Source organism: Schistocerca gregaria, chromosome X (assembly GCF_023897955.1).
Source record: "Schistocerca gregaria isolate iqSchGreg1 chromosome X, iqSchGreg1.2, whole genome shotgun sequence".
Classification (NCBI taxonomy): domain Eukaryota; kingdom Metazoa; phylum Arthropoda; class Insecta; order Orthoptera; family Acrididae; genus Schistocerca; species Schistocerca gregaria.
The window spans coordinates 696,323,646-696,339,391 of NC_064931.1; the positions used below are offsets into that span (position 1 = coordinate 696,323,646).

Genomic DNA, 15,746 nt, shown 5'->3' on the forward strand with positions numbered 1-15,746 from the left:
GACTGGTAGGGGATCTTATTCTGCAACCTAAAATGTATATGTATTCAGAATTAACAAAAATTAACAAATTTTAGCAGACATTTGTGTAGCTATTTGTGTGGTTCATACTGATGCACTCAGTTACATGCTCCTGTAAAGTCTTAATACCCTCACAGACTCAGTGACACAAATCAGTAGAACGCAAAACATTGAGTGAATAAGAAAGAAATTACATGCAATTAGCAGAAAAACAAATGTTCATGAAATGAATTTTATTTGGTTAACTATGCAGAATTCACTTCCTTACTGCTGAGGACTATCTCCTCCTTAGAGAACACTGAACTTACTTCCTTGAACATTTGTTGCACTATTTCATACTTGTAATGCTTTTTCGCAAATCATTTGTCAACACAACTCCTTGTTTACCCTAATTTTGGTTTTATTTCTAATCCAACTTGCCGGTTGGTGTTATGTGCATGGATTGTTTGTAATGGATAGCAAAACCTATACAAAATTATAACTGAGAACAAGCTCTCTGGGTTGAATTTTGCAGTTTCCTCAGCCCCTCTTCTCAGTTCAACATCATTTAGTTTAAACATTGTTGAAGATTACTAAAGTAAAGATTACAGCACATATTTGCATGTTTTGTTTCTGTGGTCTTGGTCTTCAGCCAATTAATCACATTCTGCAGCATATTTTCAATATTAGAGATTTGTATTCATTATATTTAGTCTGCTTTTGACACCACAGTATATGTTGAACTTGTGTAATTAGTGGCATTTATACAGAAGTGTTTTTAGTTTTTGTATATTTTTTGATTTTTTTGTACCACCTTATTATACTCACAGCCTGTGAACTATCTTGCAGTAATAGAATTGCTAAGTTATTTATGTATTTTAGGAATGGCAGTAGGTCCATCACACCTCATGAGGCACATCCAATGACTACCATTTGCCTAGAACAGCGTACTGAACTCTGCTGGTCATGGAATCCCCAGCTTGGCACATATCTGGGTAGATATTCCTTAAAAATCTGTTTTTGTGTTGAGCTGTAGTATTTAAGACGTTTAGAAGTTAAGGATCATGGCATCCAGTAGTGGGATACATTGTTGTTCCAGTAACCTATTGTAAACAACACCTGGTGCAAATCCAGAGTAAAAACTACATGGAAGACCATCATAATTTGTTCATGTTTGTTGCCTTCCGTTGTTTATGAGACTGCTATGACTTCATTCTTCTCATTGCTGTTTTATTGTAACAATTCCCTGATTATAACTGATCCATGAAACACCTTATCGATCTAGCAATGGCTGCTTTTCAATTTACAGGGGACTCTTTGAAAGTTTTGAGAAAAGCACAAGTTCTTGCCAGCAGGAGACTTTGTTTCACATTATCTCCAAATATTGTCAAGGTTTATTAACTTACTATACCCTTTCAGACTCAAAATCACATTGTTACATTTTTTATACACCTTGAAAAAGAAATAAAACACATGACGCCCTATGTGAACTGTGTAATTTTTACGTATAAAAATCAGAATTGCAGACTCTTAGAGTAATACTTGTGCTTTGGTTGACTGTGACCAGGAAGTTTACTATACTGGGACACAGGACCTTAATGGCCTTGCCTTGAACTGGATCACAGGGTCTGTCTTAATAGATGAGGTGTAGTCATGCCTTAACAACGTGTCATACAGTTACTATTCTATCTCCTTCAACTGTTATGGGCTAACATTCAGTGAAGAAATGACTGTAAACCTTACTGTCACTGAGGACGAATACCAAAGAGTTCATCAAATGTGCTGATAGACGAGAAAGTTGACATGATCAGTCATTCTCTTACCTCAAAATATGTTTATCTCAATACTAGCAGTTTGTAGATGACCAGATCGATTTTCATCTACAAGAGAATTTCTTTCTTGTCTGGACTTGTTGAGAGAGTAAGAAACGTGACCTTGAAACTTCTAATAATGGGAAATGAGCTGCAAATTGCAATTATGCTTCCACATCAGCTGTAGAATATTCCAGAACAAATGAAAATTTGTGCCTGACTGGGACTTGAACCCAGACTTCCCAGTTGTTGTCAGCAGTTGCCTTAACCATTTCGGCTATCTGAGCACGTGCTCACACTATATTAACATGATTCCCACAGGGTGACACAATTTTTTCTCTTGTTATTGTCTTGCTATGGCATAAAATACTGCACTGTAGTCTAATGATTGGACATTAATGAAACATATGGCTAGAGATAAGATTGGATACTGCTGTTTGTACTTAACAATGTGCCAGAATCCATTAATTCATTCTTGGAACTTTGAGTGACCTTCTCATGTCTTCATTTCATTTAATTTTACCAGTCAATGACATAATTCGAATTGTAGTGGTAACATGCTCTATTTTCACTGCATCTTCAAAATACTGAAGGTGAATTATTTGTTGTTGAATGTTTTGTAGCTCTCTTGATGAACTAATGCTGTCATTATAATTGGAAAGTTTAACTAAATGTTCCAGGTAATTTTCAGATCCTTGTTCTCTCAGCCCCGGTATTTGATTCAGTCATCTCTATTCTTATATATTGCATCCCATGTGACATACAGATGTAATTGGTCTCACTTGAACTGAATGCATTTTTTGATGACTAAAGATGCTGTACCTACTGCTTGTTATCCATGCATCTGCTTTAATATCTTTTTTATTTAAAACGGAAATACAAACTGTGTGCTGCCTGTGTGTTGAGACAATGAGAGATATCTACATACCAAAGCACAATGCAGAAGAAATAGAGACATAAGAGATACTTAAGAAAGCATTGAAAAGATTAACTACTCAAGTATGGTCCGCAGCTCGTGGTCTTGCCGTCGCGTTCTCTCTTCCCGCACACAGGGTCCCGGGTTCGATTCCCGGTGGGGTCAGGGATTTTCTCTGCCTCGAGATGACTGGGTGTTGTGTATTTTTCATCATCATTTCATCCTCATTCACTCAGAAGTCACCGTAGTGGCGTTAAAGAACTCGTGGACCGGTGGCCGAACCGCCCCTTGAGGGGTCTCCCGGCCACCAATGCCATACGCTCATTACTCAAGTATGTATGAGGACTCCCTCTTTCTGCCTCTTTGCTTGTCTTGTACATTCCTACAATCAACATGGCTGGACTTTTTTCAGTAACAGGTCATGCTGACATAATTAGTTCATTGAACATTTTTGTAAGCTGTGTAACAACATATCCAAAACAAAATCTCAAATTTATCTTCTGTTTTAAGGTGTCCCTACTGATTACGTAATTTTATCTTTTTTGTTAACAGTGTTCATTTTCCTGAATAAGAACGATGACATTAGTTTTAATTAAAAAAAGATTTGTTGCCCCTATGTGCATAACAAAAGATTGAGTTGGGGTGTGAAGGAAAATAATTTCTTTGGGGAATACAGAATGCAAAAGGATTTATAGAGCTGTCTTGTTAACAGTCCTAAAGAGCATAATACTGCTGATCTATATATTTGTCAGAAGTAGAATAAAGAAAGCTCTTCTGATGCAGTAATTTCACAGTTTTATATCACAATGCAGCAGAGGGCTAATTTCAAGGGCTGATTTGTATTATTTTCACCAATAAGAATTTTGTTAGATGTGTTTTAAATTGTTCTTGTTAGAAATAAGTTATTTTTTCAGATTTTGTCAGTTCCTGCAGTATGTTTTATTTAACTGTTGCTTGTATCTGATATTGTATTCTTGTACTGCATGTCCAGAGGAGTTCTGGTTGAATCACTGCTTCATACGTACATTTTATACTGCCCTGTCTGTTAACGTTCCTGTGTGGAAAGTTTCTCATTCTACTCCAAGGCATGCTCATGTGTGTAAAGTAGTAGAAATCCATAAATTAATGTAAGTTTTATAACTGTTATGTTAGCTATTCACTAGGAGCTTCTCCCAAATTTGTTCTCATTTATAAAACACATTAAATGGGGTCGGAAGAATTGTGCTGTCAGAGAGATTGTCTTGTAGAAGCCATACTGCAGATATACACCATTCACACACACACACACACACACACACACACACACACACACACACACACACATATTCACATACCTTATCCAGACTACACTGTTATTGGCTAAATGATGTAAAATTGTTAATGCATTACTACCCATACTGGATTGTATGGAAAATAACCATGTCAGACAGGGTCAAGAATCAGTATGAAGGGTGGACATAAAGTAATAAGAGATCCTTCTTTCGACAACATTAACTTTGGGTGGGGTGGGGGGGCTGCTTGCTAAGCTAGTTTTCCAAATCATACCATCATCATTGGAGGAAACTTTTAATATCATCCAAGAATCAGTTGAGAAAACTATAGTTTTGTAAGTGGGGGAGGCAAGACATCCTGCAAAACAGTACTAAATCTTTTCTCTTAAAATTACATCAAACAGATAATTGGGAAGTGTGCCCCTGATGGAAATAATGGCAACAAATAAATATGACCTCCTTGAGGATGTCCACAATTAAATTGGTATTAGTGGCTGTGAGGCATTTCAAACCATGATTATCAAACTACAAAATACTTGTTGCAACGAAGTTAGTATTCAGACACTCACAGATCACTCAGAAATTGAAGTTGAGAGTAGAAAAACAAAAGCAGGCATTCTGAAATCAGCGTTGAAATGTTCATTTACAAATTAGGCCCCAGGACTACTGTCCCAGTTTAATTCCCATGCCATTGCAAATGTGGGTGATGTAGTCATTAGTGTCATTGGTGGTGAAAACGGCTAAAATAATAGAAATTGAACACCATCACAGTTGGAATAGTTCATTTGTATCACATTTGGAATAGTCAACTTGTACAAATAACTGGGTGTAACAATTTTTGAGGATATTAAACGTAAAGCATGTGGTAGACTTCAGTGAGTTGCTACAATAGTGTAAAATGATCAGTCTACAAAGGAAATTGTTTGCATAATTCTTGTGTGACCAATTCTACAGTATTACTCATCCATGTGGGAACTATTATATGAGAAGTAATAGGGGAAATTCAATATCAGAGGGGGGAGGGGGGGGGGGGAGAGATAGAGAGAGAGAGAGAGAGAGAGAGAGAGAGAGAGAGAGAGAGAGAGAGCACAAATGGTGTCAGGTTTGTTCGACCAATGGGAATATGTCGTGGACATGGTGAAAAAATGTAAACTGACAGACGATTGAAAAGGAGGCATACTTACGAAGTTCTGAAGACCACAGTTAAGCTAGGAATCCGTGAATTGACCAGTACAGCCTCCTATATGTCATTCCTATAGGCACAGAAGCAGTTATGCAGTCCTTCTTCATGCATTTTGTGTGCAAATGAATGGGCACTAACTCTAATATATAATACTGTGGAAAGTACGCTCAATTTATCATAGATAGGCTCAGAGCAAGTGGCGTTACAGAAATTCCACATTGTGAGAGCATTTGTTGTAATCTGGTAACATCCAGAAGACAGACCGCTGCACATATGTCACACAGTATGAATAGGCCTTGTTTGCTCACTCAGATCAATAGGCTAACAGCATTTCCAAATCTGTTAAAATTTCATAACTGAGTATTTACATACAAATGAGAATTGCATTTACTACTGGACTGGACTATTTTGAGAATCTTATTAACTGCTAGTGTTACAATGAAACACACAACTTTGTGTTATGCTGTAATTTAAGATCTATAATCATAAGGCAGATTTTAAATTTTAAGACATTTCCAGGAGCAGATGTGGACTCTGACCACAATTTATAGGTTATGGACTGTAGATTAAAACTGCATAAATTGCAAAAAGGTTGGAAATTAATTTTATGGTACCTGGATAAGTTGAAAGAAGCAGAGGTTGTTGAGAGTTTCAGAGGGAGCATTAGGCAACTATTGACTAGAACAGGGGAATGGATATAGTAGAAGATGAATGGGTAGTTTTCAGAGATGAAATACTGAAGGCAGCACAGGATAAAATAGGTAAAAAGACACGGCCTATTAGAAATCCTTGGCAACACAAGGCAAATGAAGCAGGCAAAAGAGAATACAAATGTCTAAAAATGAGGTTGACAGGAAGTGCAAAACGACAAGGCAGAAGTGGCTAGAGAACAAATGTAAGGATTTAGGAGCAAGGAGTAAAAAAGAGGGTCTGTATAAGGGGGATGAACTTTAGGGCAATATTATAGAAACGGAAGCAGATGTAGATGAAGATGACATGGGGGATGATATGCTACTGCAAGAAGAATTTGACAAAGCACTGAAAGACATAAGTCGAAACAAGGCCACAAGAGTAGTCGGTATTCCGTCAGAGCTACTGAGAGTGTTTGGAAAGCCAACCATGACAAAACTCTTCCATCTGGTGTGCAAGATGCATGAGACATGCAAAATACCCTCAGACTTCAAGAAGAATGTAAAAGTCCAAAGAAAGTACATGCTGACAGGTGTGAATGTTACTGAGTTACCAGTTTAATAAGTCATGTTTGCAAAATACCAAGACAAAATCTTCACAGAAGAAGGGAAAAATTGGTAGAATTGTCCATATATTCAACAACACTGTCATCGTGGTGGATACTGGATACAAATACGACATTTATACTTTCCTTAGCAATATGTGATACATGAGTACAAGATTTTCTGATGACAAATGTATTTGAACCCTCTGGACACTCAGTTGACTTTGTGAATTCCAGTGCCAATTCCTACAGACACACACATGCTACATACTTTTAATATATAAATTAGAAAGAAACTTCCACATGGGAAAAATATATTAAAAACAAAGATTCCAAGACTTACCAAGCGGGAAAGCACTGGTAGATAGGCACAATAAATAAAACACACACACAGAATTTTGAGCTTTCGCAACCGGCGGCTGCTTCGTGAGGAAAGAGGGAAGGAAAAGAAAAGATGAAAGGATGTGGGTTTTAAGGGAGAGGGTAAGGAGTCATTCCAATCCCGGGAGCGGAAAGACTTACCTTAGGGGGGGAAAAAGGATAGGTATACACTCGCGCGCGCCCACACACACACACACACACACACACACACACACACACACACACACACACAAGCAAGCAGACATATTTGCAATAGCAGCAAGTAAGTGCCGTGCAAGTGAATCCACAATCTCAGTTTGTAGAGAAATCGTGGAAAGATCACCCACATCGACACGTGTGTGCACACATTGGTCATCTTGTGCTTGGTGGTGGTGGTGGTGGTGGTGGTGGTGTGTGTGTGTGTGTGTGTGTGTGTGTGTGTGTTCTTTTCAGAATTGCTATTCAAACCAAGTTTTTAAATACACTTGCACAGCACTTAATTGCTTCAGTTTTGCCTTTCAAATTACGGGATCGTCATCTGTTGAAATATTGGCTGTTGTCGACAATGTCACGTAGCTGCATTTCTCTAGGTTATTGAAGGGTGTAAGTGTCGCATATTTACTTCTACAGGATGTTCCTAACTGCACAGCTTCCTGTGTAAAGCTGTTTAGGTAAAGTATCATGAAGAATATCCTTTGTTTTAAATCTCTGCTTTAATGTATCTGGAAAAATAATGTAAATCAATATTCTGATGTCAACTCTGATGCACAATAATCAAAGTTTTCATATGTACAGTGCCATTGTGAGCAACACACGGTACATCTTTTGTAAAATTAACTGTTCTTTCATTTTCTAATATGTGAACCTAACTTACACAATAATTGGCACCAGTCAATTCCTGGTCAGCTGTCGACCTTTGGTGAAGCAACAGGAGACTAGCCAGTTACATATTTAGTTTTCATAGTTTAATTCTTAAATTCGTAGCAGTGGTGGTGGTATGAAAAGGGTTAGTGCCGTGTGTATGGGCACAGGAGACGCTTTCCGCAGTTTGTGAACAGATGACGACAATTATTGATCAGAGTCCCCCGTATGCAGTCTCCTGCCTCAGGGTGTAGCAGCAATGGAAAAATTGACGTAATAAGTGGGACACATCAGGTGTTACTTGTTTCATCTATGGGCTCTGCTGTCGAGGCATAGTCCAGTGTAACCAGCTCGGGGGATATGCGATCAATGCTGGATGAGTGATGGGTTGTTATGTGGTTGCTTCAGGTGGATAATCAGTGTGGAGGCTTGCCATTTGGCCTTGCCCTTTCATTTCGTCCAGGGCTGGAAAGAATTCCAAAGTGCACTCGTTGTGCCTGCCTGGGGGAGTCATCAAAGGTGTGGAAATGGCCTTGCCTGCAGCCAGTAAAGGTGCAGGATGTCATGTTGTGTATATGTAGGCGAGTGGTTGGGCCGCCTGGAAATTGTATGAGGGGAGGTGAGATTGTTAAATAGCTGAATGCTAGTGAGCCCGAGGCTCAGGGCGCGCTACGTCGTCGTCTGTAATGACCTCGTCGATGGGGCGTTAAACACTAATCTCCTTCCTTCTCGGTACCACATGTCTGGCTAAATGACTGGTACAGTGAATCCAGGTACAAAGATGAGCAGCATCAACGGAAATGGGTAAATCCCATTTGAATGGCTGATGCTCATGTGGCCTCTATGCATAAGATGCGCCAAAAATGGTGGAGTGTAGAGTATCTTCAAGACGGCAAAGTTACAGCTCTTACAGCTCTTTGAGATTCAACTATTAATTAACTATACAGTCAACTATTAATGGAAATCTGAATACATTTGTGATCTCAGAAAAAAATTTAAAAAAGAGCTATAAAATTTAATATTTCACAGTGACTAACATTTTCACCATGAACCTGTAACGTAACAACTTTTAAACACCTCATGCAATTTAAACAAATGCTGTTTATACAGTGCACAATAGCTATCATCCCTGAAATCCACTCATCCATACCTGTTTTAGTTATTGACTTATGATGTCTTTTAGACATCTTTTTTATTACACAAATATTTGTCAGAACATAGCATATACACAATTACATGGCAAATGAATACAGAATGAATACCTCACATTTTCTCATACTTGTGTATTTACGTGAGGAATAGTTTACTATTTTACCAGTAACTTTATTTGAATATTAACTACAATTGATAATACAAAGTGGCAATTTAAGAGTTACTCTATCACATGTGTTAACTGATACCAGCTTTGTAAAAGAGTAACAGAAGATGCTTCTGACAAGCAGGCCTCAATAATTGTTTAAACATAATTAATCACAATTTGTTGTCATTTATCATGAGCATTCTTGTGCAAGAATATTGACATATTTATTAATGGAAAAACCTTTATTTATATTTGTTGTGAATAGTCTGTGACCAAATGTTTAAAATATTTCTTTATTTAAATAGAATTGTAATATTTTGGTGTAGTCCAAGAAAAGGACAGATTAGTCAAATAATACCTGTAGAACTTAAAAACTTTGTATATTTGGAGGGGACGGGCTTTAACCAGTGGAAAAGTAGACAGTAACAGAACAGTGTGGCAGTCAAGTGGAGATGAACAACTTTTCAAGTGAAAATCTCAAATGAATGAATCTTGAGACTTCTATCCAAGTGCTGGAAGAAGGCAGACCTGCCAGTGGTAATGTGTGTCACTCAGTCATGTCGGTGATTGACTCTGGGAGGTGAATGGCCACTACTATACTTTAATTTCTGAGGGGACTTTATATTTTGAGAGGTCTGAGTGTGCTCCAGAGCAGAACTCAACTTTCTGAGCGTTTTAATTTGGGAACAATCATGTTGAACTCTGAACTATTTTGAGTTGGTGAATATTTCATCTAGTGTGATCACTAAATGGACTTAGTTTTTGCGTATCTTTGATAACAGTTTAGTTCAGGGAGTTTGCTATCATTCTTGAGAGACCCTCAGCGTAACTTTATTGCATTTTAGAAGAGGGTTTCTGTATGTACTGTACTTGATCACCACTTTCCATTTATTTGAGATGTCCTTTCGTGAATAAAAATAATTCAGTATAATTCTCTGTTCTCAACAACAATTAAGGCATTAGATTGAAACCCTGTTTACTGAATTATTCATTTATCTTTTATTTTATATTTCTGTGTATTTTATCAAGTCATGATATAGCCAATGCATAAACTATTTGACTGCAGGATTACAGCTGCTGATCATTATTTGCAGCGAGTAACTACTTAGCAGGAACCATTCGGTACCGTCTCAAATGGGTTTTTCTCCATCAAGGTATAAATGTTATCCATTTAGAATTAAAACTGTAATTGTATCACGTTAATGTTTTGGGATCCTTGTCCCGAACCTGTTGCATGATACACAGTTTGCCTGGCGACTTAAAGAGCATAAGATCTTGCAGCTGTGGCATGTGTGAGGATTGATAGCAAAAGTTAGGTGTGGGGAAGTTGGAACTTCAAGAAAGAATGAGGGCATTCAGAGGCATGCTGATTTCGACTCTGCAGTTGCCAGCAGTAACAGAGACTTTGGTATTAGGTGAGCAGCTGTGGTGGCAGTGGCAATGGTAGCACGGGCAACTGGCGGTGACTTAGTCCATCGGCAATGACATTAGCAGCAAGAGTACAGCAGAAGCAGTCTGCATGACCGATAAGTTAAGTACTCGTAATGATAGCATTATTACATGTGAACCTGCAAGGTATTTGTCAATGATGGCACTTGCATTGATTAAGCAGTCACCCAGCCTGTGTAGTTCAGATAATATTAGTGTGCCAGTTAGTCCTTAATCTGAATGTAGTAGTACTGATACGGACAATATCAGTGGGGCAAATAGTCTGAAATCAGAGGAAGGAGATATAATTGTGTTTGATACAGTGGCACAGTTAAAGGAAGTTCTGTTAATTTGAACTCTAATATGGGGGAAATGCAATCGAGTATGAGGACATTGACTGCAAAAATGGAACAGGGCAATTCTGATCTCAATTTAGATATTGAAAGTGTAAAAGTTGATTGGAAAAAATGAAATCAGATGTTGAAGAGGTTCTTGACTCACAATTAGAAGTGACAAGGACAGACATTGGCAGAATTTCTGAGGTGGTTGGCCTGGTTGACACCAGGGTCGATACAGTAAATAAAGATTTCGGGGGAAAATTCGAGAAAAAATGGGATGAGCTGGGTGGTAATATTAAGAATTTTATGCTGAGGAAGTGACCACCACGTCAGTTATCGATTGTCAAGTAGTATAGTAGAATGTTAGAATGAGGTATTTAAGAATAGAGAACATTTTGAATCTGTATTAATTGTAGAAGCTGTTTAGCAGGAATGGCAGTTTAAAGACATGAAGGGCAGAATTAACTTCTTTAGTGTCAAATCGGGCCACTACTGTGATATGTGTTCCATGGGTTAATTCAGAAACAACAAAATGTTTTGAAAATGATTGAAAATTCCATCCAGTTGATTTTCTTGCTACATGTTGTAGAGATGGTTTTGTGTGAGGAATATCGGAAGAGGCAAAAATTAAGTTCATGAAAAGGCATCTTGAGGACAATGCACAATCATGGGCAAATTTAATAAGTGCTTCATTTACTACCTTGAAGTGACTGAGAGTTTTTTGATGAACTAATTCTGGTGTGAAGTGAAACAAATACAACTTCCAAATGAGTTCCTAAACAGACCAGATTTCAAACACGGAAGTGGGTCGATGCAGGATTTTTGTGTGCGTGAACTGTCTAAGTTGATTGATGCATATAAATCGTCCACTGGGAGTGTTGATGAAGATTACTACCCTCAAGGGACGGCTACCAGAATTTCTACAATAGGACTCTGCCCTCAGTCCAATAAATTCCAGTAATGAGTTTTTAGATTTTATTGAAAAACTTTAATAGGTGTTGAAATTCAAGCCACATAATTGGAACAGTAGACAAGGAAATGAGTACCAGAATGAGAACAGTAGTAGTATCCACAATAGTCATAATAACCATCAAAATAATTATCACCACAATGGTAACAATAATTTTCAAAGGGCTAAATGGAAATGAGAATTCTAACAGAAATCAAAACCACAAATGAAGATTTGAGGGGCAGGAGCCTCATGAAATGCAATGCCAGAATACGAGGTCAGGAAAGTAGAGATTCACCACATCTCAGGTCCGGAGGTGACAAAACAAACAGGTGTTGAAAAGGACACGTTACTTTAAAAAGTATGTGGGTGCCGAAGATTCAGCAAAGAAGCCACAGATGTTGGAGATGGAGATTATAATAAATAAAAATAAAATGGGAATAATTTTAAGCAGTGCAACCATAAAGAAAGTGCAAGGAGAATGGTAAAACATGTCGAGAGATTCGATAATGAGGGAAATATTTATGTTGTAAAATGAAAGTGAATGATCGAATGAATGTATGTTTTGTGGAAAATTCAGTGATCAGAAGAGAGAGAGGAAAGTGGATCTAAATTTGCTGGATGTGCAATGTGTGATAAATTCTGATGAGGCACTACTCTGTAGCAACAAGTATAGTAATGTAGGGGAAACTAATGTAGATTATTTTGTATTGGAGGAAGTAGATGGAGCTATTTGTGAAGGCCGTGAAGCTGTAGCCCTTATCAGCTGGAGATTAATTTAGTAATGTGTAGACGGAAGTATGTGAAGGTTTTGTGAAGGCAGTGTGGCAGTAGTCTTTGTCAGCTGGTGATGAATTTTATGATGTATCAGTGGAAGTGGATGATTTAGTGTTGAAGGGAGGTAAAGATAGTGTTTTAGGTGCTGAAGACTCAAAGGTTGAAGCTAATGATTTAAGATATCTTGGAGGGAGGACTTCGTGTATTTATTATTGTTGATGAAGTTGAACCGATGGCTCTTGATGAAAGCATGAAATATGAGTGGATGTTGAAGGGTGTATGTGCAAGTAATGTGTTATGTAGTATATCAGAATCCAAAGTGTTGGAGAAATGTGAGAGTAGAGAAAATGTTAAGGAGACTGAGGTCATTCCAAATTTTGCTGAATTCGAGTGTACTGTGAATTCTGATGTGGAGCGATGCAGTAACAGCAATTTATATAGTTTATGGTGGAGGTTGGCAGAGTTATTGGTGGTAATTTCTATAATATATAGACAGATGTAATGGATGTTTTAAGTGAAGAAGTTTATTATAGGTGGATGTTAGTGGTGTTAATTGTGATAAAGTTTGCAGTGATTTGGTGAAAATAAGTGAATATTTGTGTAAGGGGAATGAAGTTTTAAGTTGTATGACTAATTATGGAAATGTCACAGCTACTTCTATCATAAATTTGGAGGACGGATACAGCATCTTTGATTCTGAAGAGGATGATGAAACAAAGGATTTTGAGGGTAATTTAAAGCCTACAGATGACTTAGAGGTGGATGGAGGGAATATGGATGTGAATAATAGAGAAGTATTTGTTTAGGAGCTACTGAATGGTATGACAAGGAAGAAAGTGACTGTTCTATAAATGATTGGAAATGAGACAGTAAAATTTTGAAGTAGTTACTACCTCACTAGTGAGCACAGGAGAAGTTTCAAGTAGCAAGAGGACTTGAAGGGAGGGAAGGCAAAAAACTGGGGTGAAGGAAGCTTTTAATGAGTTGTTTGATGGTGATCATGAAATTGAATGTTTGTGTGACGTAATGTGTACAATAGATGTGGAGCAGAAAGGAAGGGACATTGAAAATGATCTGTTGAGTGAGCAGTGTTTAGAGAAGGAATAAATCATCAATGTGCAACATTTATTATAAATCTATATGGGAAATGAAAAAATGATTGCCCTTTTAGATTCCGGTAGTAATACAAGGTGTATACAAAGTCCGGGAACACTTTCAATCCCTATCGTCATTCAATTGTTGCACCTGCAAACAAAATTCAAAGCACCTGTGCTTGTCTTCATCATTGAGATTCTGCACTAGCTACAATTCGAATGGTTTCATAGACAGTTTCTGTTGCAGAACTTTCCACACTGTCATTACAGCCATTTCGAGTTCACGGGATGCACGATTTCACCGATTTCTTTGGACTCCTTATGAATGTCTCTCGTATGTGCTTCACATTCACTTCACTCACACTGGGACGTATGCTGTTCATTGCTGGGCACAAGCAACCTGTTGTAATGAATTTGTTGTTCCAGTGGTTGATGGCTTCTTACCATACTTGGTTCTAAACATCCGTTGAGCAGCTGTAGCACACTTGTTTTTGTCGAACTCCAACACACAGAAAGCTCGCTCAGCACCTGAACTTGCCATGTTTGCGACTAGCACAGGCTATCGGCAAATTACCAAACTATGCTCTGGCAGTATATATTACATGAAAAAAATAAAAACTTTCAGGGTCTCTCTTCAAAATGACATATGTATGATATCTGTACAATGTTTCGTTATTGTGCAATAAATAATTGAAGATTGTTCCGGGACTTTATGTACACCCTGTATGTTGGCCATTTCAGAGCAATTAGTAAATGGAAATAAGAATAAGAAATTGAGATTGAGACAGCAGTTTGTGTGCTAAGCAACCCCATAAAGCATGAATTGCATTTAGAGTTTAGGTGTAGTGGTAACAGTTTCCATATGAGATGTGTTATAGTGAATAGTTCAGTTAAAAATGTCATACTGGGTATGGGTTTCCTGTTTCAATATAAAACTTCTTTGAATTGTGTTGAGGAATACCTTGAACTAACTAGAGGGTAAGAAAAGGAATGTAAAATCTGTTAACTGGAGTCCAACGAATTGCTCATACAGTAATTACTGAATATTGGGATGATTGTAATTCTGTGTATGATCACATAAAAAAAGCTGCTGAAGATATTTCGAACACAGAAAAGGAGGAATTGTGTAATTTTTGGCGTCAATATGAGGATACTTTTGCATACAACCTGGGTAGGGTGGTGGACTTTGAATATTCAGTAAAGGTGAGGCGATATGTGCCTATCAGATCAAAATCAAAAGTGATGGTTATTGCTGATGGGGAGGCAATTCGAGCTAGATTAAATCAGATGCTAAAGTGGGATATTGTGGGAAAATGTAGGAGTGATTACTGCAGTCCAATTGTAATTGTTAAAAAGAAGGAATGACTCTGTTGCAATGGTCGTAAACTATCAAAAATTGTATAAGGTTATAGTAAGAGAACTAGATCACTAAGGCAACACTAAAGAAGTCATACAGAATTTTCCCAAACTAAAAGAGAGTGGAATATCAAATTGAGCTCTGACTTTTGGAAAATTCTGTTGGTTGAAGGGAGTAGGCAGTACATTGCTTTCCTATCTTAAGGATGAAGTTACTGTTTCAGAGTGGTGCTTTTGTAGTAGAATTCTTCAGTTAGTCTTGGTAGGATGAGAGCATGCTGTGTACGGATGCAGGATGAACTGGCTGCAGTTAGCGAACAGCTGAATGTGAAGGTCAGTCACCTTCAGGCCACTGCTGAGGCATCTCCTATTGTACCCGATGTAGTAGGTCCACCTTCGCAGCAGAATGAATGGCAGGTGGTAATGCATTTGTTTCACTCGAGGCGGTGGGCCATTGTGGAGATTGACTGCCTGGCTTTGCTCATTCACCATGTGAGTGGACAGGTGGCCGCTCCTTCAGTCAGGCCCAAGCAGGCACACAGGGGTGGGAGAGTGATTTGCTAGTTATTAGGAGCCCCAACATTAGACATGTTATGGAGCCCTGTAGGCAGATAGCATTCAGGGCCGGAAAGAAACTCAACGTGTACTTGATATATCTGCCAGGGGGCCTCATCCGAGGTGTGGAGGTGGCTATTGAGCATGCAGGGTGCGGTTGTCTGCGAGTTGTGGCTCACGTCAGCACCAACACCACCTGTTGGATGGGTTCTGAGGCCACCTTTGGTTCATACAGGCTACTAGCCTCACGCATGAGGTTCAAGTAGAGCTTGCAATTTGCAGCATTGTTCCCAGAGTTGATTGGGGTCCTTTGGTT

At 38.3% G+C, this 15,746-nt stretch overlaps 1 protein-coding gene across 6 annotated transcripts in view; it reads left to right on the forward strand.

Moving 5' to 3' along the window:
• The window catches only part of LOC126299248 (serine-rich adhesin for platelets-like), a 423,889-nt gene that overhangs the window by 177,062 nt on the left and 231,081 nt on the right, over positions 1 to 15,746 (forward strand). Inside the window, exon 3 of one of the 6 annotated variants that reach the window (XM_049991042.1) lies at positions 880 to 992. The exons of the other annotated variants lie outside the window; for them this stretch is intronic. Within the exon in view, the coding sequence (XP_049846999.1) occupies positions 964 to 992 (29 nt within the window). The 5' untranslated portion in view covers positions 880 to 963. The remainder of the gene's footprint in view (positions 1 to 879; positions 993 to 15,746) is intronic. 6 annotated transcript variants of the gene reach the window in all.